Raw genomic sequence first — 23,943 nt, forward strand, 5'->3', positions numbered from 1 at the left:
TAAACAATTGTTATGTAACGATTCACTCAACTCGCAATACGATACAATTCTTTCACGATTTACAAAATGAGACAAGAAAAAATTGTGACTAAAAAAGATCCCTTTTTTATGAAAACACCAATGCAACTATGAATCTCTTTGGTTCTTACACTTGTTTGGGACTAAGGGCTATAGACCCGCTTGTTAGTATGGTTTGGTCTCCGAAGCTGTCATGAGGTGGTTGGTTATAACAAGCAGGTGTTACACCTGCTTGTTATAACCAACCACCTCTGCTCTACAGCTGCATACCCTCACCATATTACTGCAGGATCCGAAATTAACTTTTTGACTCACCTAGGTGGTTGGTAAAGCACGATCACCAATCGTGCTTTAAAGGCTGAGATAACAAATTGTGTTTACGTGTCAATACACATGTTTGAGTGTGAGTGATTGAGAAAGCATTATGTTCTGTTGAATCAATCACATATTCAAGTCACAAATACAATTATTTTGTCAGATCAGGAAATTGAAAAATTCATAAAATATGTTTGCTTGCCTTTATTTTTTAAATAGGTAGTTCCCAGACCGCCCCCGCCCCCCTCTGAGCCCCCCTCCGCTGCATTACATCATTACAGACTAAAAACTTAACTCTATCAGAAAATAATAAATGATTATTCGGCAAAGCAAGTTTTCTCTAGATTTAGCTTTGACAATATTCAACACTTCAGCCGGCTTTTCACATTAATAGATGTGTGCATATCTCTGACTGCTCCTGTCGTGCAGCATTTATCATGCACTATATCTGCAGTGTTTATGACCCAGCGATTTTTCACATAGTCTGAGTGGAGATGCTTGCAGACTGAGACTACAGCAACTGTGAGAGGACGTTGCTATCAATGTTAGCTGCAGACACTTTGAGAGTGAATGGAGAAAAGCCAACCATTAGACCGGATCACGCGTGTTCCCTACGTCGTATGTATCACAGATCAAGTAAGAAGTAAAGCGTGTGCGTATGTGCGTTTGCACTTAAGTGTATGTTGGTGTGTCTCTCAGCGGGCTCTGCGATGCTCCCAGTCATGACAGCAGAGAGAGGGCTAAAGCTGCAGCTACGTAAAAACGCACTGAATACTCAATACTCATGGCATAGTTTTATGACTTTATAGTAAAACATTTACCCAACCAGTGGCAGATAGCTCTCTGAAATGTACTCACCAAACAGAAAATCTACCTGCATTTGGCAACAGCGGGTGTTGGACCCTGTTACTTCGATTCGTTCTTGAAAGTATTGACGTGAACCGTGACAACTTTGAGTTTTACTGTCTTACGATTAATCTTTACATCCCTACTAAACAAGCAGGCACCTATAAAAAGTTGGACTGAGAACCTGAGGTGAGCAACTATTTCTCAGACAAATTGTCTTGAAACTTAGACTCTCAGTTTAGTTTTCTTTCATTGAACATATTGTAGGAGGTTCTCGTTTAGCTCAGCTGTAGAGCAGGCGCCCTATGTACACAGTACTAGATACAAGTTTGTTGTTTGCAACCATTGCAAAGCAGCAGTTATTCTTTCACCTTACAGTGAAGTCCCTGTGTATTAATCAGCATGTCACATAGCCAGAGAAAAAGTTAAGAGGAACTCATCAAAACTGAAGCAGTGAGCTGTGAGCTACATTCAATGAAGGTGCAGTCGAGTTGCAGAATGGAACATTTTTTGTGTGTGTGTTATGCACATATTTTAGTTCATGCTGACCAGCTTTCCTGTTATTGTGGAAAGAAAATGGCCAAACTGACTTTAGAGAGAATTTACATCTTCCACTCATCCTACCTCTGTACACATACACACCCACGCAGCGTAATTACAAAGCATGTTGCAAAGGTTGTGCTCAAGGTAATTTAAGGGTAGTTGATGTTAAAATCATTGGTCTCCCGTGTGTGCACAATAACACTTCATTGGTTCCATTGGGGCCTTTTGTTCAGTTCTACAGTTTCCATGGAAGTAAAAAAACATACATATCAAACATGCATGACAATTACAGTAATAATTAAACAGAAATCCGACATAACCTGCAGAAGCAATTACATTTTTCAAAAGTTGAAGGAAAGCTGTCTACCTTTCCAACAATCATTTAAACATTGTTTTCACCAAGCGGCCTGGTATGGATCAGTACAATTTAACCCAACTTTTCACCAAGCGGTTCAGTTCGGTTTGTCTCAGCACAGCGCACGTTCTGTCCTATTTTTTGGTACCCTTCTGTTGGGGTGCCAAGTATATCAATCCGAAAGGTGGAGCTAAACACAGTCCATTGATTGGTCAAAAGAATCGTCACTTTCCATGCGACAGTGACGAACACAACCCAGCCATTATTAAATACCCAGTGAATTGTTTATTCGGCTTTGTTTTTCCTCGCGGCTCACAGCCTTATCTGAAACAAAGCCTGATTGTGTTTCGTGTCAGTTCCAAACTGTACTGATCCATACCGGACCACTTGGTGGAAATGGGGTTTTTGGTATGGTTTGGTTCAGTAAAGCCTGATTCTCTTTAAGTTTCCACAGCCAACCGTGCCACATTTGGTCGATTGTATGTAAGCCTATCCGGCTTACTTCTGGCTTACATGTCTATCCAGATCGGGGTCCTCTTCTCTAAGCTATGTAATGGCGTCACATCATAGCAGCTAAGAGCTAAGAGCTAACCCGCTAATAAATTCAACAAAGGAGAAAATCGCGACACAGTAAACAAAACCAACAAAGGAAGACATCCAGCAATTTATCTACTTTATCATTGTCATGTGGCTCTTTGTTATAAAAATGCAATCCAGCTTTGTTTCAGAGAAGGCTGAGTGAAAATTCTTTCGACCAATCAAAGGACTGCTGTGTTTAGCGCCACCTTTTAGGATCGGATCAATATGCTTGGCACCCCTACAAAAGGGTACCAAAAAGTTGGCTGACTTTAGGGGCATTTCAGTGTCAAATCGAAATTTGGTCTGACAAAAGCACAAAAAGAAAAGTCACAAAAGTCTTCATCGGTCTTTTAGCCATGAACCCAAAGTTACAAGCGCATGCAAGGAATGATTTACTTGAAATAAATCAGAGAAATGGGCCTATAACTTAAAATCATAATGATAATGCCATGAAAACAAACCTATTTAAACAAAACTATGATATTTTTCACACATGATGCAGATTTAGTTAAATGCTGCAGATTGAGTACTGACTAGAAGGGACCACAATCCTGCTGTATTGGCCTGTATTGACTGGCTTCCTATAAAAGTTTGAATATAGTATAAAATCCTGCTCCCCATTTACAAAGTTCCTCATGGCCAGGCACCATGTTATCTTTAAGTGCTAATAGTGCAATATTATGCTTCAGTAACACAACACTGCCAGAACCCAGGCCTGCTCATGGTACTTGCATCTTTTATCATTATTTTAAATAATAAAGTGAATCTAAGAGCTACAACTATTAATATTAGCATTATTTCTATTATCAGTAATACAATAATGGTTGATTGATTAATTGATTAAAAATTGTGTGATGCTGTTGAACTCTTCGGATTAAATGGAGTATGGTAACTTTTTCCACCATGGGGAACTACAGAGGAGAAAAATCTGCTTGTGACTAAAGGCCCTGTTGTGATGGGAGTAACAGGAGTTGATATTGGCAGAGCTTAGTGGGTGGGAGGGAGTGTGGACTTCAATGATAGTTTAGATAGAAAAGACTCGTTTTTGTTGCTGTTTTGTAAACAATACGAATTTAAATATTTGATGGAAAAAGCTACTTAAAGCCAGTGGCTGGAGAGATGAACCACAGGGCGACAAATGCCATTTAAAATGTCTAACTAATGCATTCTGGATCGTCTACAGAGGTTTGACTGTGCATGCAGAGAGAGTGGGACCAGTTCGGAGTAGTTATAGTAAATGTATGATATAACAGGACTTGAATCCAATTTGACAGTTTAGTTCTGATTGCACTGATTTTTAAGTACAGCTACTTTTCACCGTTTTCAATTCATTTTACAAAAAAAAAAATCTAAATACAGATTATTCACACGCTATATCTTCATTGTCTTTTTCATTAAGGAGGGGGGTGCATGGGACATTATTCATTGATTAATTGCAGTAGCAGGTTTCTATGCAGTGTTTTAGATTGATCTCATCACTGTGTTATTGTTTTATGATGCTTTTCATAGTTGATTACTTTTTTTACGTCCGTTGGCAACGTTTGGTTTTGATCTTAAAAAACATTCTTACTGCATGTTACTGCATTGTAAACACTACCAGTGTCAAAAGTAGAGACAAACTACATAATTTTAAGATTCAATAATGTAAAAACTGCTTCAGTACAAAACCACAGCAGCACAGCTCAATACTTTGCAACAATTGAGTATGCTTCGGGTGTTCCTGTCAAGTACAGCTGGCTCACATGCTTTTTACATGTAAGAGAAAGGACAATTATCAGTCCCTCCGGGAAGTTGTGATGTTGCGATCGCAACAATTCACGTAAATTTAACCAATTCCCTTGATTTCTGGGCGACCTTGCAATTTTTTCCAATCACAGCAACTTTTCTGCAAATTTGAACAATCAAAATAGTTTTTTACCCCAGCAGACACGGAGCATAGACAATCTGGGTACAAGATACAATCTGTAAGAAGTTATAAAATACAAGGAATATCAGACATTGAAAAGAGCAAATGTGAAGTCAACAGCGCCTTTTGGAAAAGAGGAAAGAGCTTGGTGTGGCCACACAAAAATGACAGTGTGTGCGTGTGTATGCGCATATGTGAGAGGGAGACGTCACTGAGTGAGTCAGATGAATATGCTACACAAAGTAGATCGCTCTGCTCAGGTTAAAATATCACTCAATCACATCGAAGTGTGTGCAAGAAAATAATTGACATGAAAAAAAATTGGCAACTATTTTGCGATTTTTGCTTCCTGCCGCAATTTAATTGCAAAAAACATCTAAAAACATCACAACATGCATTGCAATTTTTTTGGAAAAGCTGCAGCGAAATCAGTGATTTTAGGCCACAACAATCTCCCAAAAAGTCTGTGAAATCTTGGAGGGACTGAATTATCCACTCATTATTCTGTTTGAGTCATCAGCTAGAAGACTGCAAAGCAACCAGTTTGTCAAATGCTGTGTAAGAACAATAGAAGACATATTATACCAAATGACGTTTCTGTTCGGAACTAATGTCTTTATTATGCGTTACTCAATGATAATGAAATGAACACTTATTTGTTTAACCCGATCCTTTGACCCCAACCAGCCACCATAGTAATTTAACAACCTTTGTCCTTATTTATAAATGTTTACATTTCATCTATACTTTTCAGATAGTCAATTTGCCAGTCACAAATTCCATGAGTTAATGCTCCATTGCAGACGAGCCAGTCAGAGTTTTGGAGTAGAATCTGTCCTGGCATTGAACTCTCAAAACGTGCCACACTCCAAGCATATTGGCCCAAACATGCAACAGCATGTCTTCACAATTAAACTGAGGAGGAAAAAGAAGCCAGCCTGTTGGAAAATCTGACTTAGTTGAACAAAGTCAGGAAAAGGTTGTCGAGCCATTATTTTGGAAATACAGTCAATATGGCAACAACTCATTCTTCAGATAGTGTCTAGTTAAAAGCACAAACTTTGCCAGTAATGATCAGATCCCAGTCATTCCTTCTGACTGAAGATAGAAATAGTTTCAAACCATGTACATTAATGTATCCTCCTCTGTCCCACTCCCACACATCCCACAGCTTACATCACACGCACTCTGAGTATTTCCCACTGAGCTATGAAGTCTTGTTAAACTGCTCTTGTGCGGAATGGCAATGATTCAGTGGCTTAGCAACACTTCAATATACCATATAAACATAACCCAAAAATGTTCAAAGCGGAAAGAGAGTTTAGTTTTTAATTTGATTTATGTGACGCCAGCACTTTTTACAAGTTTATACTTGAGTGTGTAGAACTGATTTTATTTAGTAGTTCTACAGGCCTAATGAAAATTTGTGTCCGGGGACTATAAATAATTTTAACTTGTTGTCTCTGGATGACACTTGATCTGTTTTATTGATGTTGCCAACATCATCACCAAGACCACTCTTAGTACACCATGTTAGTCATGCCATCATCACTGTGGTGGCATGTTGCTTGTTAATCCACACAGGATTGAATGGTAGTGTCAAAGATAAAGGTTTAGTGATTAAAATGCTGTTTAAATAAAGGTTAGAGTCTTAAAGAATGTTGTTTGACTCTGGTTCACAGCATTTTGACTTCCGCCATGTTGTAACTTTAATGAAAAAGGTTCCAAAAACCAAACACATCTGCCTTATAACATAAATTTCCCTTTTAATTCCACTCCATTAGGTCAATGAAATCGTGATGAACTTTTTACAACAACAAAAGACCAAGCGGGCTGCGTAACACCAGCTACATTCATGCATCAAGTTATCCAAACATATCAGCTATCACTGTCAGTATAAATGATTTCAGTTCCACTCTGCCATGGTAGTTTAACAGGGTCACTTGAGAGCACAAAACGTAAATCAACCAGCAGATTGATCTTAATATAGAAATTTAAAGTAAAATGAGCTTGGTCTTGAAGGATACTAATGAAAGATGCCATAGTACATGTTTTTTAAACTCATGAACCTTTCAGTGTGGCCTTGTGTGTGTCTTATGTAATGGATAATGTATAGTGACTAGGTTGTTATTGTAAGATAAAAGCCGACGGAGGGAAGAGGATGTCAATCCAAAGCAGAGGGGTCTTGTTCGCCCTGAAGGGCTCCCCCCACAATAAAACCCCCAGTAATATACATTATTACACTTATTACACGGCTAATTATTTGTGGAAACAATTATTTGAAACAAAATATTGATTTGGAAATGATGGATTAATTGAAAATGTATTTGTTTCTTCCACTAAACAAATAGTCCGTTGGAATCTACAATTAGAGCTGTGTCCAGTGCATCTATTTATCTTGAGGGCTTCATTAATTGAACTTAAAGGCAGAGTTGGTCATTTTCGAATTCTCTCTGTTCCCCCTATTAACTCACCCCCTCCACTCTGTGGTCCCTCAAAAGCCGCACCCCTTACTTACATGCACAAGCGCCACTGGTCAAGAAGTGGATTTCAGCTCATGCTTTGAGTGGTGCATGCATTGGGTAGAGAGGCTTGAGTGGTTTATGAAAAATGAACCATCACTTCTAACATTGGTCAAAGTTTTTACAGGGTCACAGCTGCTACAGGTGACAGAATTTCTTTGTTCCTTTTTCAGATCACATAAGATCTTTATTACTGTCAGAACATAAAGACAAATTCAACCAAAAACTTAAAAAGTATATGTGGAGGAAATGACCTACCCTACCTTTAACTAGCTTTCATTTCTCACAGTATACTGAACATTTCTTAAAACAAGCTTACTTAACAGCACTCACATTAAACATATAATTTTCACTGATGGCGAAGTCAGACGGTGAAAACATTCCCATGAATCTATGCTTCACCTGATTGACGTGATCTGATCCTTCATGTAGGAGTCTGCTGACATCTTCTTTTCCAATCAACTGTCTTTAAACACCACCATATCCCATACCATGTTCTGTTATGTGATTAGTTCATTTGTCATCTCCAGTTTTATAGATTTCTCGATATAATACCATTTTTATCATCTTTTATCCTTATGTCAATGGTGACTATTGCTATGCGTAAATAGCCAACACAAGGGGACAATACCAGAGTAGTTTTTTTATTGCCAAGTTCATTTACATTTTCAAGTGATTTATCTTGGTGTAAAAAAACCATTAACATGGGAAATAAGACAAAAGTACTTAAATAAAATAAAGTATAAAAACCAAATGCCAAATATAAAGAATAATAAAATAGTGATTATAATAATAGAATTGTGACTGAATCTACTAAAACTTTCCATCTTATGAAGTCATCTCAGAGTACAACATGGAAGGGAGACATAAACGCTTTTCCTGTCCCCTATTGTCTCTAAAATTTGGAATGGCTCAGCTGTACTAGTGGTAAACTTCCTCCCTCCCTGTTGTACTGTTGAGAAACAATTTTCTTCATATTTTGATGTAGTGACAAATTTGTTATTATACGCAAAGTGGCCCTAGGACATTCATTGTATCTAACTTGTCAGATGGTTTATTAAAGGCACAGCCAAGATGTAGAAATGGTTAAATTGTAATTGCAAGACACTGTCTTTTCTTGTTTTATGATTTAATGTTTCATTCTCGCTTCTACTACCAAATCTATTCCTGACAGCCCAATTCCAGTCATGAATAATTTGCCATTTATTCTGATCTATTCACTGTTAACCACTTTGAGGAAGCTCTTCACCTCATCTTGGTATGTAAAGTCTAAGGCTGGTGTGTGTGTGGCAACTTCTTGGCCAACTTTACTGCCATGTTTTACTTCCTTTTACTCAGTAAATCATGTGACGTACTGAACACTGCTAGTGACATCCTGTTAGGAGATACAAAAAAACACAAGTCTCTCTGTCTCTCACTGCTCTCTTTGCCCTCTCATTCAGAAACATGTCTACAGGCAAAGTTGAACATAAAAACGTTACCATTAACTCACAATCTGATCGCTTAACTGAGGAAAATCAAAAAAGCATAGAAATGTTATTAATGTAATTGTACAATTTTGCTTCACTCAGCTCAAGGACCTCTGACAGCTGCAACTAAAAATGGCAGACCTGTGCAATTTGGTTGTCCTTTTGAAGTACAATTTATTCATTTTTATTTTATTCATTTTTTTTTTATTTAACCTTTATCTAACCACAAAAGAAAATTCATTGAGATTAACAATCTCTTTTTCAAGAGTCCCAGCCAAGACAGGCAGCAGCACAATTAATAAAGTTTCACACAAACAACCAGCAGTCAAGCATACAAATGCGAGAAATACATCATTAGGCATTGTAATACACAAATAACAAATCTAAAAAGCAAAAGTTTGTCAGTATCATCCACGAACACATCAGGGAGAACATCAGATGTGTTCCCCTCCAAGTAATCTAACTTTCTCTTAAAAGTATTCAACGAGGAGTTCGTAAAGTTTCAGCTCTTTTTGCAATTTTTTCCAAGTAAAGGGAGCAGCAAATAAATGCCTTTTTCCCCAGTTCAGCCACTTAATTCTTTTACACATGCTACATAAATTAATATTTAGTAACAGTTGTATATGGCCCCTAATCTGAGAAAACTGGTCATCATGGGGTGCTGGTGTTCGCGTGCCATGTATGAAGGATGTGGTCCCAAGTCCGAATCCAACCTGTTGCTTCTCTCTCTCTCTCTCTCTCTCCCTGTTTTCCGACTCGCTCCAATAAGGAAGGCACATAAAACGGTTATCATTTTTGTTATTGATAACTGAACATAGAACCCTGCAAGGAAAATAATGACACAAGTAGAGTACCTACTGTAAATGTTAATATTTTCAAGAGCCGCCGAACACGCAGCCACTTAAGACAATCAAAAACAAGGAACATTTTGCAACCAGAAACAACTCTTAAAAAAAAGTGACTCAAATTAAAAATACCTTTTTAACTCACACAAAATACATACAACAGTGTACTTTTTACACTTTTAAAGTGCAAAAGGACTTTGTCTTGTCTCTCTGCCAACCCTAAGACTGTTGTCTGGTAAAACCCAGTCATGTTGATTTCAACTATTCATTTAACACCAATGTCAGAGAACCTCCACTGCTCAAAGCATCTAATTTCCCCTCCCCGAACAGTGAACTCCTTTTCTATCGTGTTTCTGTTTTAATCAGCACCTTACATAGCAAGGAGGAGAAGAAAGTTCAGTGGAACTAAACAAAACTGAAGCAGCGAGCAACATTCAATGAAGGTGCTGTCCAAGTGTGGAATGGAACATTTTGTGTGTGTGTGTGTGTGTGTGTGTGTGTGTGTGTGTGTGTGAGAGAGAGAGAGAGAGAGAGAGAGAGAGTGTGTGTGTGTGTGTGTGTGTGTGTGTGTGTGTGTTTATGAGATGGGGTTTATGACAGGAACCCCATCTTGTGTTTTACCAATATCTTTTCTTAAAGGATTCCTAAACAATGTTCATGAGATGAACACAACACCCATACAGAAAAAACAGAAAAACACACAATGCTTATAAAATAGCTGTGACTCAGTGGATGAGTATAAAGGCTGTTCAATTGGAAGATTGCTCAACACTGTCTGGCTACTGTTGTGTCATATAATTAACTTCTTTATTAACAATTGTATTTTGTATTTATAAAATGTACTCACTGTCACACGTCCAGTATATACACTCTAATCACTAAAATCTAATTTTCCATACCATGCTCCCCTTCTCACAAAGCCTTGGAAAAGGTTCAACTAAATGGAAAGGGAATAGCGACCTTCTCCAAAGCATTACAGCCAGTGAGTGCAAAAAGAGCTTTAGGACTAGAACATGTAGGACAAAATAACCATATTCAAACTTAGACCGTAACTATATTCAGTCTATATGCAACAAGCAGGAAGGACAGGATGTGGTGTTAAACCACAATGGTAGACTTCATAAGGATTCCCTTTGTCTTGTAGACAGGCATGAGCCGTTAAGTTGTTAGTTAACATGCCATGTCATAAAAAAGTTGTTACACTTGTAAATGCTGGAAATATCCAGGGAAAGCTGCAATTTTGCCACATGGCTGCATGCACAAAATTGTTGTGGACAGGAAACTGTTCTATAAAGCTGTGGCAGAGTCTGTCCTGTGGTCCTGTAACAAAGTAATCCTCCCTGAACTCCACACAGACACACGTTTCCTGATACACCACCTTAGTTTCTTATCAATTACATCTAAAGCATAACAACAGGCCAATAATGGGCCTGAACTGCTCTCCATCATTCCTCATGCCAATTAATGGGATTGACATGTTAATGTGATTACACGTTTAAATCTGCGTTATCAATTGTCATTAATGGTAACAATTTAGAGTTGACTCGAAATGCATGAAAGTCCATATTACGAAAAAACGTCATCCTTTTATCCTCTTTGCTGTCAATAAGATTCTCCAGTTCAGTCAATTCAAGCAACAGGCTACAAGGTTAGTTTACCTTAAAATAAGACATAGTTATTGTAAAGAACACTGGCAAAATTACAGGTCATTTGTTATTTGTAATCTGAGCACCAGGGATTATTTAACATTATTCTGTGCACCTTTCGAAAAAAGTATCTGTTCCACACTCAAATGGTCTAGTGCCCTCATTTACGTCCGAAACCCACGGGCAACCAGCACCACCGTTCAAAATAGGACTTAGGGTTTAGTTGAAAACGCCAATTCAGCTGTACGTTGTGACATGTAATATTTCAATTCATTGGCACGTACTATGCCTTGATTCGTATCAGTGCATACACAAAACTCGAAGACAGACTGGGGAAAAAAACAAAACTGTTTTTATAGTTTTCCCTCCAGCAGCCTCAGCAGTTACCACCCAGTATGTTACGAGTTTCAGCGCTCGGCTCGGCGCAGTTGAAAGCAAGGAACTGTGAAAGTAAGTTGTGCCACATGTTCATCGTTAGCCTTTCTGAATTAGAAAGGGTGAAAGTTAGTGTTCCTACCTGTCAATAGCGCGGAGGGAAGTAGAAGACAGTAGAACAGCCAAACAACCACCTGGAGATCCATGTCAGCGCTGATCGATAGGCCAATACTTACTCCCCGATCATTAACATGGATAGATCAAAAACAACCATAGACCGAGTAAAGAACACCCACTCTAACTTTAACGACTCCATTAGGGTTGATTGATTAAATGTGACAGATGAATGATTCCATTCTCCCGATATTCGTTCATGATCTCCCACCACAAACAAACTTCACTTTAAATCCTCAAGTGTGGATAAAAGTTTCCAAGGACTCGACTGTTTCGATACAGCCGAGCCTAGTTTTCGTTTCAGCGCTCAGTTGAGTGTGCAGCCGTGGATCCGAGAGAAGAAAGGGGTTTCTGCATGTGTTCCTTCGGAGGGGCCCAGTCAGAAGTAACAACTGTGTTGTAGGTGGAAAATGTGATTCACAGGCAAGTCAGACCGAAGGGCGTTCATAGAGGAGCTATTCTCCGGGTCTGCTGGTCTCCTCCCTGCTGCAGTTACTCCGACTTCTGACTCAACAGTTCACAGCTTGTTTCATATGCAACTTTCATAATGTACCGTGTAGGATCAGAACACAAGTGTTTTCATAACTTACAAGGACAATGTTATACTGATGTTGGTTTGGGTTTTTGAAAAGTTTACTTGTTAGTACATTTGTCGCTTATGACATGAGCACGTCAATCAATGCTGGCGCAATGTCTTTAAATTCCAGTACTGTAATACTGGTGACTTGAAAATCATGTGTACGTTAGTGGCGCCCCCACGCGACAAATGAACACTTTCAATCATGAGCCAGTGAAGGCAACACTTGCACAGTGTGTGTGTGTGTGTGTCTGTGCGCGTGCGCGCATGTGTGTGCGGCGTGTGTGCATGGGACATTTTATGTATATTGCTATTTGTAACTTGCTGAGTGATGTACGTTTTTATATATGTTGTTTTGTTACCTGCTGAGGGACAAGGGACTGCAAATGTAAATTAGCCTATACTGGCTAACTGGTGCAATGCATCAAATGGTTTCATTTATGTTTTAATTGCACATGGTCCCTTACAAATAAAGTTAAAATTGAATTTTATATTGAGTGTGAGAAAAATACACATTTTATTTATCCATTATTCATGTGCTTTCTCTCAGGTTTTGTGACCAAAAATGAGACAATGTGTGTTGCTATGTTTTTGAAGGAATTTTACATGCAAAATAAAAAGTAAAGTAGGCTACTGTAATCTACAAGACTTGAAATTTATTAAATAATATGAAAGAAAAATAAACGTAATGTTCTATATGTGACAGATGCATATGGTTTTCCCGTACAACCCTTGACTTTTTTTGAGAGCCATTAAAGGTTCTGTGTGACATCTTCTTGTGTGAGACCACTTGTATATCAGCACATAAGTTTTTGCTATATATGTGAGGTTAGGCTATTCTACTCAAGTATCAAGTAACGGCATCCTGGCAAGAATGAAATCAGACCCCTCCTTAGTGTATTGTGATCATAGACTCTTTATAAATAGTTTTGGTTTATACATCTGGAATGGCTCTGTGCATGTTAGTGAGTTTCTTCTTGTAAAACTGTTCACCAAAGCGTCCATAGACACTACAAGAGTACAAGAGTAACCTTCCAATGTAGAAAGCAACAAGTTATGGAAATTAGGCTTATGGCCAAGGATGTGCTTAAAAGTGGATAGCTAGCAGGAAAAGTATCACATTTAAGAAGGATTTTAGGTCACTTATACCAGATTGAAGAACTAACTTCTTAATAACAGCATGCCCTGGCTGTGTCTCAGTAAGTAAGCTCATCGTTCATCTTAACTTAGTCAGAGTCTCTCTCTGTAAACATACACATGCACTTTCTTTCTTCCATTTTCTTTGTGGTTTGCAGTATTGTGATGTTTTCCATCCACTCGGCATATATGGATGAAAATGATAGTGTAGAATTTCATTAAACTATATCAAATAAAGAAAAGCAAAAAAACAAAAAAAACAATTCTACAATCATCTTTATTCCTTAGAGGCTATCATTTGTGTACCTTTGATTATTTTGTCTATAACTTTTATATCTTATATTTTAGAATTTTAACATCAGGCGAAGCTTTAATAGGCATAGTGTTTTTGAAGCCTGTTGTTCATGGAGGCCTTAAGTACACCATACATACATTTCCATACATTTTATTTACTCCATAAACAGTAAAAAGTATGTTTTTATTAGTTCCACAATACATCTTGGTTTGTTCTAATATTCTCATATTCCCAGCATTGCAAAAGCACTATACAAATGTAGAAATAGGCTTAATTTACATCATAAGTGATCAATGGCAGCATTGCATGTCGTGGTCTGGACTATCTAAACCAGGTTTTTTTATTTTTTGTCTTTTGCTTAAATGAGAAAACAGCTCTGAGACAATGAAGTTAATAAATCAGTTTTGCTGATAATCCAGCAACTAAATTACTCGTCATTGAAAGAAAAAGTAAATGAAATGTAGATAGCCTGCCTGTGTGCGTACTCCAGGGCCTCTGTAGTTTCACATATAATTCACATTCCTTAAGACTGCATAAATATTTCTCATTTTGATCTTGACTTTTTCCTTAATATTCTATTAATGGAGCTTTATGTAGTTTGTTAAATCTTAAGTTGTGTTTCACGATGACAAGTAAGGTAAAACGTATTTTTGAAGTGATTCTTTTGACAAAATAACATTTGTCACTGCACTTTGAACACTGCAGCATTCTTTAGTAAACATTTGGAGAAGAATAACTTTTTTTCCTTTAAGACCCCTTCCATCTTTCACAATGAACAGAGTATAGGGTATATTGTTGGCTACATGTAGTCTATAATTTAGCACAAGTGTTTGAACACAGCATTCATGTTACTTTTGTCTTGCTGAAATGTGTAGCCTACTAAAGGGGCAATATAAATGAAGTTATTATTAGGGTTTAAGGTAGCCTACCTGTTCTATAAATTTACAAAGAAAGAAAGCACAAAGCCATGTAACTCATACCTTTCTGAGTTTATCACACTCTTCAAGAGACTTGTGCACAGATAAAAAGATAGATTACTGAAAAGTAAAAAATATCCCTTACACTGGGCATATTGCTTTCATGGAAGATCCTAATTTTAATCTCGCTAGGCATACATCAAACACCTAAATGTAAAGATGAGAAATTTAAATTTAACGTATCATAATGCCATTTATTATCTTCCTTTCATTAGTTTCTTTTAGGGAAATTCATGTTTAAGAATTGAGACATGTTCATTTATTTAGCCCGTGATAGACGTTTGATTTACAGATGGCTTTAAAATAATGAAACACAATAAAGACATTTCACAGCTTGTTAATAAAGGGAAAGCCATTAGCTCAGCTTTGTGTCATTGATCATGTATACGTGAGGACAGGTGATAATTGTCAAAAGTGATTACCGGTAATCATGTTCTCACACAAAGTAACACATTCAGTCTTTGCCTCGTGTTATCACAGAAGAAAAAATATAATCAACGATTAAACCAAATCGAGTTCTGTATCCGTCCTGTGACACTAGGATAATATCATAAGGATCAGTCAGTGTCGTCGTAGTAACTTGTGTTTTTTTAGACAAAAAAGTACGAGAAACTATAATCAAGATTAATCAACGGGTACATAGTCTTTGATATTTTCTGTTATATGGCACAATGTCGAGACGACAAAGAAAAAACATTTAAATCTAAAATGTGAAACAATATATGCTTAACTACTTCTCAGTTTGTCCAATCCTTTTACATTTGTCCTAGGACGTGGCACTGGGCGTGGCTTGGTTGATTTCGCGCGAAAGTTTATTTCTCTTTCCTGTGAAATGTGAACATTACCGGATGTCCATTGTTGAGGGACACCATATAATATTCGAGATAGACTGAAGTAATACTCGTTCAGTTTTTTTCCCCAGCGGGTTTGGATCACTTCAAGGAGCTTCAACATGTCTCAGGCTCGGGTGACGGATTTCTTCTCTCAAAGAAAAAAAGGCATCGCCGGTCCCGTGAAAGCGACTAAGCAGCGTACAAGCGGTGTCGTCCAAAGTGGATCTTCACGGAATAGCACAAACATTGCCAGGACCAGGTCAAGAACCTCTTTAAACAAAGATGTTTTGCTGTGTTCCTCATCCGTCCACGAGGAGTTTGTCCGAGTTATTGACGAAGTAGTGGGTATAAACAAAGGAGAGTGTGCTAGCAGCAGCGCAAAGACATATTCTCCTTCCAGCCCCAGGACACCAAAGCGAACCTCGGCGGACACTGAGTTTGACCTCGGGTCAGCCGTGTTTTCAGCCACTGCCGACCACAGCACGGCCAAAAAAAGACGACAAGACAAAGACATCAAACCCAAGGTTCCGGAGAAATCAGCCACAAAGAAGGCTAGGAAAAAACTGGTCTTACCTCAGGACACACCACAGGTAATGTGGCATTTCAATAATTTACTCCACGAAAGAGAACAGCTGTATCTGAATCTGTAGCTCAAACAAGGACGGGAATAAGCAAACACTCGGCCGTACATTTGAAAATGTACACTTTTTAGTACACGTGTAACACTCATGATAACGGAGGCTTGTCTGTTGTTTATGTACAGACTACAGTCCGGCCCAGTGAGGTGACCGTGCGGCCGTCAGCTCCAGCAGCCCTCCCCAGTCCGCATGCAAAGAGCCATGTCGACTTACAAATCAACAGCCCACCCCAGCAGGGTGAGGCTATCAACAAGAACTGTGAAGGGCAGGCCAGCAAGGTGGGTCGTCACTTATACGTAGTTAGAAAAATGGACACGCTTAACCTAGTTTAACTGTAGGCAATTTATCAGGTGGGCATATTGTTGAGCAAATTTTACAAAGCCACAACTTTTTGATGTTAGCATGCTCAACAAACTCTCCGAACATTTGGATCATCATGACAGTCAGTATTCTTCTACAAGTTTGAAAATAAAATGCATTCCTTTGCTGATATTGCTCAGAGAATATTGTCAGAGGAAAAAAATCACATAAGAACATGGCTGGGACTTTACAGATATTTATAAACAAAGAAAATAATTCAAGCCCTCTAAGAGTAGGTTTAATGTGAGGCACAAGTTACTACTGTATGTTGAACTTAGAACTTTAAAATGTGTCATTTCTTGTCACAACCTAAGTAAAAAAACAACACGTTTTGTTGTACTGTTCAGATCCCCAATCATGTGTTAATGACTGTTTTGATCATGATGCATGGTGTAAGGAAAACCTGTGGTTTAGTTAAGACTGCTTCAGAATGCAGGCTGAAATTAACATCTGTTAGGCAAAGGTGAGCGTCCTTTATCAGAATTGTATTGTAAACCTGTTTCGATGAGACTCAAATCTGTAGTGGCCTTTGTTACATAGTCTTAAAGAGAAAAACAATTCTTGTCAAAAATCTCTCAAATGTGTCATATTTTATTGTTTTAGTAGATTCAGTTGAATGACTGAGGACATGAATCGACATAGGTGTGGACAAAGTAGAATGTGTTTTTGGAATGAAAAATACATTTAGTGACATTTGATAATGGGACATATGGTTGCTTGGAGTCTGACTGTGTTAAGATGGTAAATAAGCACAATATTGTTGCACTTCTACATAATGTAACAAAATCTCCCCATCCTTTTAGGCTCTGTGCAAAGATGACATTGCATCTCTCAAGTCTCGCCTTCAGAGGATCAAGAAACAAACAAGTGCTGCTTTTAAAGCCACACCCTCCCCTTCTGGATCTCCAGAGAGCCCAGCACCTGAAAACACTCGTCCCCCGTCACCCCAAACAGCTGTGCTCCTCACCTCTGAAGTGAAGGCTCTGAAGTTCTCTGTAGCGCGGGCCAGTGAGCTTGCAGCTAAAGCTCAGAGGAGGAAGGAAGAGAGGGGGGCAGAGGAGAACAAGCAGAGAGAGGAACAGACACAGGAATGGTGAGAATGTCCTCATCCTGATAGAGTTGTTCTAAATTGTTCTTGTATCTATTCTGCCAGTAGTACACATATTTTCATAAACGGATGTTCTTGCTTAGTCTCTGTGTTTTTCCCTCTCTTGACCCTCAGTACTGAACAGCCAGCATACCAGCGATATCACAACCTTGCCCAGGCAACTCCCCCAGGCCTTTCCCTGCCATACCAGTACAAAGTTCTGGCTGAGATGTTCAGGAGTATGGACACAGTGGTCGCTATGCTGTACAACCGCTGTGAGACGGCTACCTTCACCAAGATCAAACAGGGAGTTCAGGATATGATGCACAAGTAGGTTGAATGACCAAGAGATTGTCCTCAGTTGTGTATTGCTTTTTGCTTTCACTGAGTTGTGCACTTGTGTTCATAGAGAATTGGGGACAATCACACCATTATCGTGTTTTCTGATGTACAAACATCTTCTAAGTAGAAACATTTAGTCCTAACATGATCAGAAGTCTTTCGTGTCACATTAACACCAAACATTCGAACTAGGGGATTCGTTTTCTAGTTGGTTTAATTCAATATGAACTTTAAATTCAGTCTACCCGACTACCCTAACAGTAAGAAAAATAGAAAACAATTTTCTTTTGTTAGGTTGAAGGCATTGTTAGTTTTGCCAGCCTTCTCTCCTCCCTGCAGGTTAAATCCACATCCACACTGAATTTGGTCACACATTGCTCTGGTCGATTTTTCCAGTCTATTGTTACGGCTGTGTTGCAGTTTAAGCATAACATTTGACTTTAGTAATGCTGATTCCAACTAGTGTGATGATGTTTAACTGATAATTAATCTAAGCTTGCACATCTCTTAATACATTACGTCATTTCAGTGCATTTAAAAGCTGCATTACTTGTGCCACTTTGAATTCCTCTCATATCTTTTCTTTCTGTTTCTCGCCTTCTTTGTCCACTTTGCAGGCGGTTTGAGGAGAACCACGTGGGTCAGATAAAGACAGTTTTTCCTGAGGCCTACACATTAAGACAGGAGAAGAACATCCCAACCTTCAACAACAGCATGAAAAAGGGCAGCCACCAGCTAACTGTGGAGCCTGTTCTTCCTTCTGGTTTGGACACATTTTTTCTTGGGCTTTGAAAACATGATTTCCTCTTTTGTTGTATTAAACTACGTTTATTTAAGGTTTATTTAATCTAATAATTTCATTTATAATTTTAAATATTATAATTTTTTGTTTTAACATTACTTTTATGCAAGCGGGGGCTAATTGCATGTCCTTTTGTATGCTCTTTTTCTTTTGTGTATGTTTAATTTCCCATCACTGTTTCCTCCTCAGACCAGAATGAAGTCCGTCCTCTCTTGTCAGCCTCTTGTCTTCTTGACAGAAGACGCATCTTCCACCAGAACCTGGTCTCCATCGTCAAACAGCATCATAAGGTAAGCAGTTGTTCCAGCCTTGCTTTGATTTTGATTTTTGCTTCAGCAGATGACTAGGCTCTTTCTAAAAAGTCTCAGTGCAAGCTTTGGAAGTCAGCAACATATGAGCTTGATTCTATCATTATTGGTAGTTCTTAAACTATTTCCTGTCTGCAGGTCTTCCTCTCTTCCTTAGTTCCTCCGGTGTCTGTTCCAGACGACAAACTTACCCGCTGGCATCCTCGATTTAATGTGGACACCGTGCCAGCTGTCCAAACCAGCTCCCTGCCTCAGCCCCCTCACACTGAGAAACTTTCCACTGCTCAGGAGGTGCTGGACAAGGCTCGCTCTCTGATTACACCCAAGGTACTTACAATGTTTCTGCGTGCTGTTGTAATATTCAAATGAGACTGGGAATAATCACGCATGGGCTCCCTGAAATCGAAGCGGGGAAAAGAACAAGTTGGAAACAAAGTAAATGTTGGGACTCAAATTACAGAGTTTGCCAACTTGACATCATACTAGGGAGAAACATGAAGAACAAATGCACATTTTGTTTTGCTTATATAACACTGGCTGTCTATTATCTGGTGACATTTTATTTGTCTCATATTTATAGTTGTAACTTTGAAGTTGGTGTTAGGATAGAATGTATTGTCATTCAAACATGTTTCCACAGCAGGAACTAAACCGTGGTCGAAATTGTTTGTGTAATTTTTTGTTGTAATGTAAGTGCCTAATGGATTGTACTCCGCACATTATGCTTGATTCATTATTCTTACTGTTCTATTCATAATTAACCAATCAAGTCTTTTCTTTGTTCAGTTGCTCTAAGATTATTCCTAAATCATTTTTGAGCTAAGACTCTTTGCTATACTTTATTTTATTTAGTGGATAAAATCTGTGATCTTTCTCTAAGGCAACCTGTATTGTTCTCATGCTTCATTCAGATGGAGAAGGCTCTTGTTTCGCTGGCTTTAAAGACACAGGATACAGCTTCAAAAATTAAAGAGCCAACATCTCCACAGAACCAGTCACAAACAGTCACTCAAACCACAGCTGCCTCTAATGCTCCGCTTCCAACAGCCCTGAAAGGAGTTTCCCAGTCTCTGCTGGAGAGGGTATGTACACTGTTAGAAGGGGGCGGTCAGCTGGGATGGCTGGTTTTGACATGTCTGTAATTTTTTAGGTTTTGTAGGCATGAACATAATAATGTGATTTATAATGTGATGTTCTTGTTGTTTTAGATCAGGGCAAAGGAGGCTCAGAAGTTACAGGCTGCCATGACCCGAAACTCCACCCAAGAGGAGCGCCTGTTGATGATGTCACGGCTCCCTGAGCTAGCCAGGATTCTTCGGAATGTTTTTGTATCTGAAAAGAAGCAAGCTCTAATAATGGAAGTTGCCTGTAACCGGATGGTGTCAAGCTACAGATCCGCTCTCAGCACAGGTTGGTTTAGACGGCAGATTACATGTACCCTTGACATTGCATTAACTGTGTTATTTAAAAAGGCTAGAAACAGGTTACGATCAAAAAACACTAGGCATTGCCATTTCAAGACGAATATTTATGCCCATTACGCCTCGTCTGCATTGTAAAACGCACAGTGGCATTTTGATTGTAATGCATCAGTGTGTAAATGTTGGCATGTCTTTCCACCTTTTAGCTCGAATCTGAGGTTGTCATATAGTTGCAACAATTACAAGATGCAATTTAAAATAGCTTAAGGCTGGTTCACACGACAGGATAATTAGGCCGATTTTGGCCCCGATTCTTCCCCTTCTGATAATCTTAAGGACACCCCGATCATCATGAGATGATCTTATAAAATAATCCTGCTGTGTGTGGTGTGTTCAGACTGCTCTCGTGTGATTGGAAGGACGTCGGGTCCGCTCCGATCTCAAATCGGGGACATTCAACATGTTGGATTGTTTTGGCCTGATTTCTCATAGTGTGCGTCACCCGAGGGGAAAACGACCATGAGTCTGTTGACAGTGAAATGTAGCCAATCAGAAAGGGAGGTGGCAAGGAAATGCCGGGAGCAAAACAACAACAACTCGCCTCCATATCATTGTGTAGCAAGTACAGGTCATGCTCCGTCCTTTGACCAACGGCTCTTTTTAAAACGTGCTTTTTCAGATAAAAACACAGCACAAACGATCCCATTGCATCCTCTCCGTCCGTTTGTTGCCTCTGGAATCACGTTTGATCTCGAGAGGTTTTGCAAGATTTTCCATATGATCGGGGGATGTTCGCCAGTGAAATCGGTTCTTGTGTTGATGTGGCCGCAAACCACACACTGTACGACCAAAACTGTAAAACTTCCGATTATTTATCGCCATGTGTTGTCTTAAGGTTTGGGAAATCAACAATTCAAAAATCCTTCTGTATGAACCAGCCTTTAGTCGGCAGAGCAGAACAGTGATTTGTGTGAACGTGAAGCTCCCGCTGTGTGTTTACACAATATGCATTTTGTGGTTCTTCCACAATGCTGTAACTCAATGCATCATACATTTGGACACCAACATTAAGCAGTAGGAAATTCAGCGCAAATGAGTGGCTTAATTATGGCAGATATTTGTTATGCAGAGTAATATGGACTTATAAGAGCTTTGGGCTTATATATACTGAATCATTTTGTGCCCTTAGTCAGTTCCCCATGGGACCCATGTATACCCTCTGTGTGATGTCTTATTTTGAAATCTCCTGTAGTCTGAGTTTAACCTGTGACAATGACAAAAATCCCCAAAAAGGGTTTTCTTTAAGCATTTACAATTATTTTGTGGTCGAGACTTGCATCTCATTTATAATTAAGTGTCAGATAACTGATGATTTATCCTCTCTGAACAGGTGAAATGGAGAAACATGTACGTCTACTGGCAGAAGAAGCAGCTGATTGGCTGACTATTCATCCAATTAGGAAGGACTTCTACCTGAAGTTGAACAAGACCATGGAGCTGAACATTGTTCTGGACAAACTGAGCAACAGACTAAAAGAAGAGGAGAGAGTCTAAAAACATGTGTGATGATAGTGATATGATGGCTGAGTGATCTGAAGACCTTTCTTTTCTCATTTCTGTGCCAACGGTGGACTGAAGACATGGTGGTTTAACCTTCATTATGACCCGTCTGTTGAGACACTTTAACCAGACACTGCCATTGATCTTAGCGTTGTTTGGCCTTTTGGCCTCTTTTGGGTTTTTATGAACAGGTTTGCCTCAGTCTGTTTGAGTCAGTTTTCTACAATGTAGAACTGCTAATGCTGAATGGTTACATTTTTAAAGGTCACTGTTCAGTAATGTTTGAGAAGTACAAGTGTTGGTAGGATCCTTGCTTTTTTTTTTTTTTTTTCTATGAGCACAATTTTATTAAAACAATCCGTAAAAAAGTAATGATGTATAAGTGAGGTCAAACCATGTTTTTACAAAAAAAAAAGATTACATCTCTGGGAAAAACGCAAGAAAAAGAAACTGCCACATCTTGTTTTGGTGGACTAGAATGCTTCTTTACCAGAATTGAAGGTTTTTACCTTTGAGCGTTGTACAAAGATTTGCGGAAAATATTGTGACGCTTTAAAAGTAACCTTCACAAAGACCTTTCAACTGTCTTTTAAAAGAGGAAGGAAGTTTTAGAGGATATACTTTCATTGTGGGCAGTGGTACGATTACGATGCCATCCATGTGTGAAATCGCTGCATGAACAGGTAACGAAACCCTGGATATCGACAGTACATCTGATGGAGCCCATTCGCATGAGAATGTAAAATTAAGAGCATTTAAGGTTTGGTTGAATGCAGCAATAATACATTTGTTCTTCAAGATGCATGACATAACATTTTTAATTGCACGAGTACACACCATGGGACCAAGATGACCTCAGCTGGAAAATAAAAATGTGAAATTTGGAAAGGCTCTTCACAGCATCTGTTTTTCTAAGTAAATGTTTATTTTATGAGGTTACACAGATTAGTGCTCAATCTGCAAAGCAAACAGTTAAATGTCAACTTTTCTTGTCGAGACAGTATGTTCCAACAAGTACACATCACTTTACTATTTAAATTACTATACGAAAAATATGAAGTCGGCGTTTCATTAATAGAAATTGGTTAATTTCTAAATGGTGTGAAAATACTTGTATATACTGTGGTAGATAAAATCAAACCTAGACAATCAAATCAATATTAATGCCGCTCCCTATTCTGACTTCAAGGTTACTTTAAATGTATTTTCCTCCGAACATGCCCAGAGCCTTGTCTGACATTAAATAGAATGAAACTCAATACTTTTTTTTTTTTTAAATATCAAGAGTTGTTGGGAGAGCGCTGAAAATCATTTGCTGGGCATGTGGATATTCTAAAATGTGATATGTTGAAAAATACGAGATCCTAAAGACTTAAGACATTTCTCAGAAGAACAGCTTCTATGACGCATGAATTATTGTAAAGGAATTTCTGAATTAACACATTTTGACAGAAATATTTCCCTTGAGGTGGTGTTGGATGCAATTCTGATCTTTAAAAACAATCTAAGAGTAAAGATGAACTCAGAGTTCTTTCAGAAAAGTTCAAAGTAACCATCCTCATGGGTTTTCTGTGTCCTCTGACAATGTGAAATAAGCAATGTAAGATTAACATAAGCCCTTACATTGTTCCAAACCCCAAAAGGTTGGTTTTAGATCTATTGGACTATTCCAAACTTGTTTGGGTTAGTGAGTCTTTTCCTCTCTCAAACACTTTTAGTTATCAATCCCTTTATACATGTTTTAGTGAATACTTCTTCATAGCTGTACAAACTGTGATATGTAATTCTTCAAACATACATGCATATTCGGGGTCGCCGGTGGCGCAGCGGCAGTGCGCGCGACCCCATGTATTGAGGCTCAGTCCTCACGTGCGGGCGGCCCGGGTTCGCGTCCGGCCTGTGGCCCATTTCCCGCATGTCTCTCCCCACTCTCTCTCCCTGATTTCCGACTATCCACTGTCCTCCCTCTATCATTAAAGGCAAAAAGGCCCAAAACAAATCTTTAAAAAAAAA

The 23,943-nt window shown here is 38.7% G+C and overlaps 2 protein-coding genes across 5 annotated transcripts in view; one reads left to right on the top strand and one right to left on the bottom strand.

The window, feature by feature from the left end:
- The window catches only part of piezo1 (piezo type mechanosensitive ion channel component 1 (Er blood group)), a 73,777-nt gene extending 61,569 nt beyond the window's left edge, over positions 1 to 12,208 (bottom strand). For all 4 annotated transcript variants that reach the window (XM_079363238.1, XM_079363239.1, XM_079363240.1 and 1 more), the window contains exon 1: positions 11,562 to 12,208. In XM_079363238.1, the coding sequence (XP_079219364.1) occupies positions 11,562 to 11,625 (64 nt within the window). In that variant the 5' untranslated portion in view covers positions 11,626 to 12,208. The remainder of the gene's footprint in view (positions 1 to 11,561) is intronic.
- A 3,175-nt stretch (positions 12,209 to 15,383) lies between these two features.
- cdt1 (chromatin licensing and DNA replication factor 1) lies at positions 15,384 to 22,107 on the top strand. The gene is made up of 10 exons (XM_079362353.1): positions 15,384 to 16,002; positions 16,176 to 16,328; positions 17,214 to 17,503; positions 17,633 to 17,827; positions 18,457 to 18,602; positions 18,831 to 18,931; positions 19,088 to 19,276; positions 19,861 to 20,031; positions 20,158 to 20,359; positions 21,761 to 22,107. The coding sequence occupies exons 1-10, from the start codon at positions 15,532 to 15,534 to the stop codon at positions 21,922 to 21,924; spliced, it is 2,082 nt and encodes a 693-aa protein (XP_079218479.1). The 5' UTR covers positions 15,384 to 15,531; the 3' UTR covers positions 21,925 to 22,107.
- Positions 22,108 to 23,943: the final 1,836 nt, after the last annotated feature.

The sequence above is a fragment of the Symphodus melops genome (assembly GCF_947650265.1).
Source record: "Symphodus melops genome assembly, chromosome: 15".
Classification (NCBI taxonomy): Eukaryota; Metazoa; Chordata; class Actinopteri; order Labriformes; family Labridae; genus Symphodus; species Symphodus melops.

Coding starts and splice junctions, on each gene's coding strand:
- cdt1 (XM_079362353.1), top strand. CDS start 15,532: ATGTCTCAGGCTCGGGTGACGGATTTCTTCTCTCAAAGAAAAAAAGGC. Junction 16,003..16,175: donor TACCTCAGGACACACCACAG/GTAATGTGGCAT, acceptor GTTTATGTACAG/ACTACAGTCCGGCCCAGTGA. Junction 18,932..19,087: donor TCGTCAAACAGCATCATAAG/GTAAGCAGTTGT, acceptor TCCTGTCTGCAG/GTCTTCCTCTCTTCCTTAGT.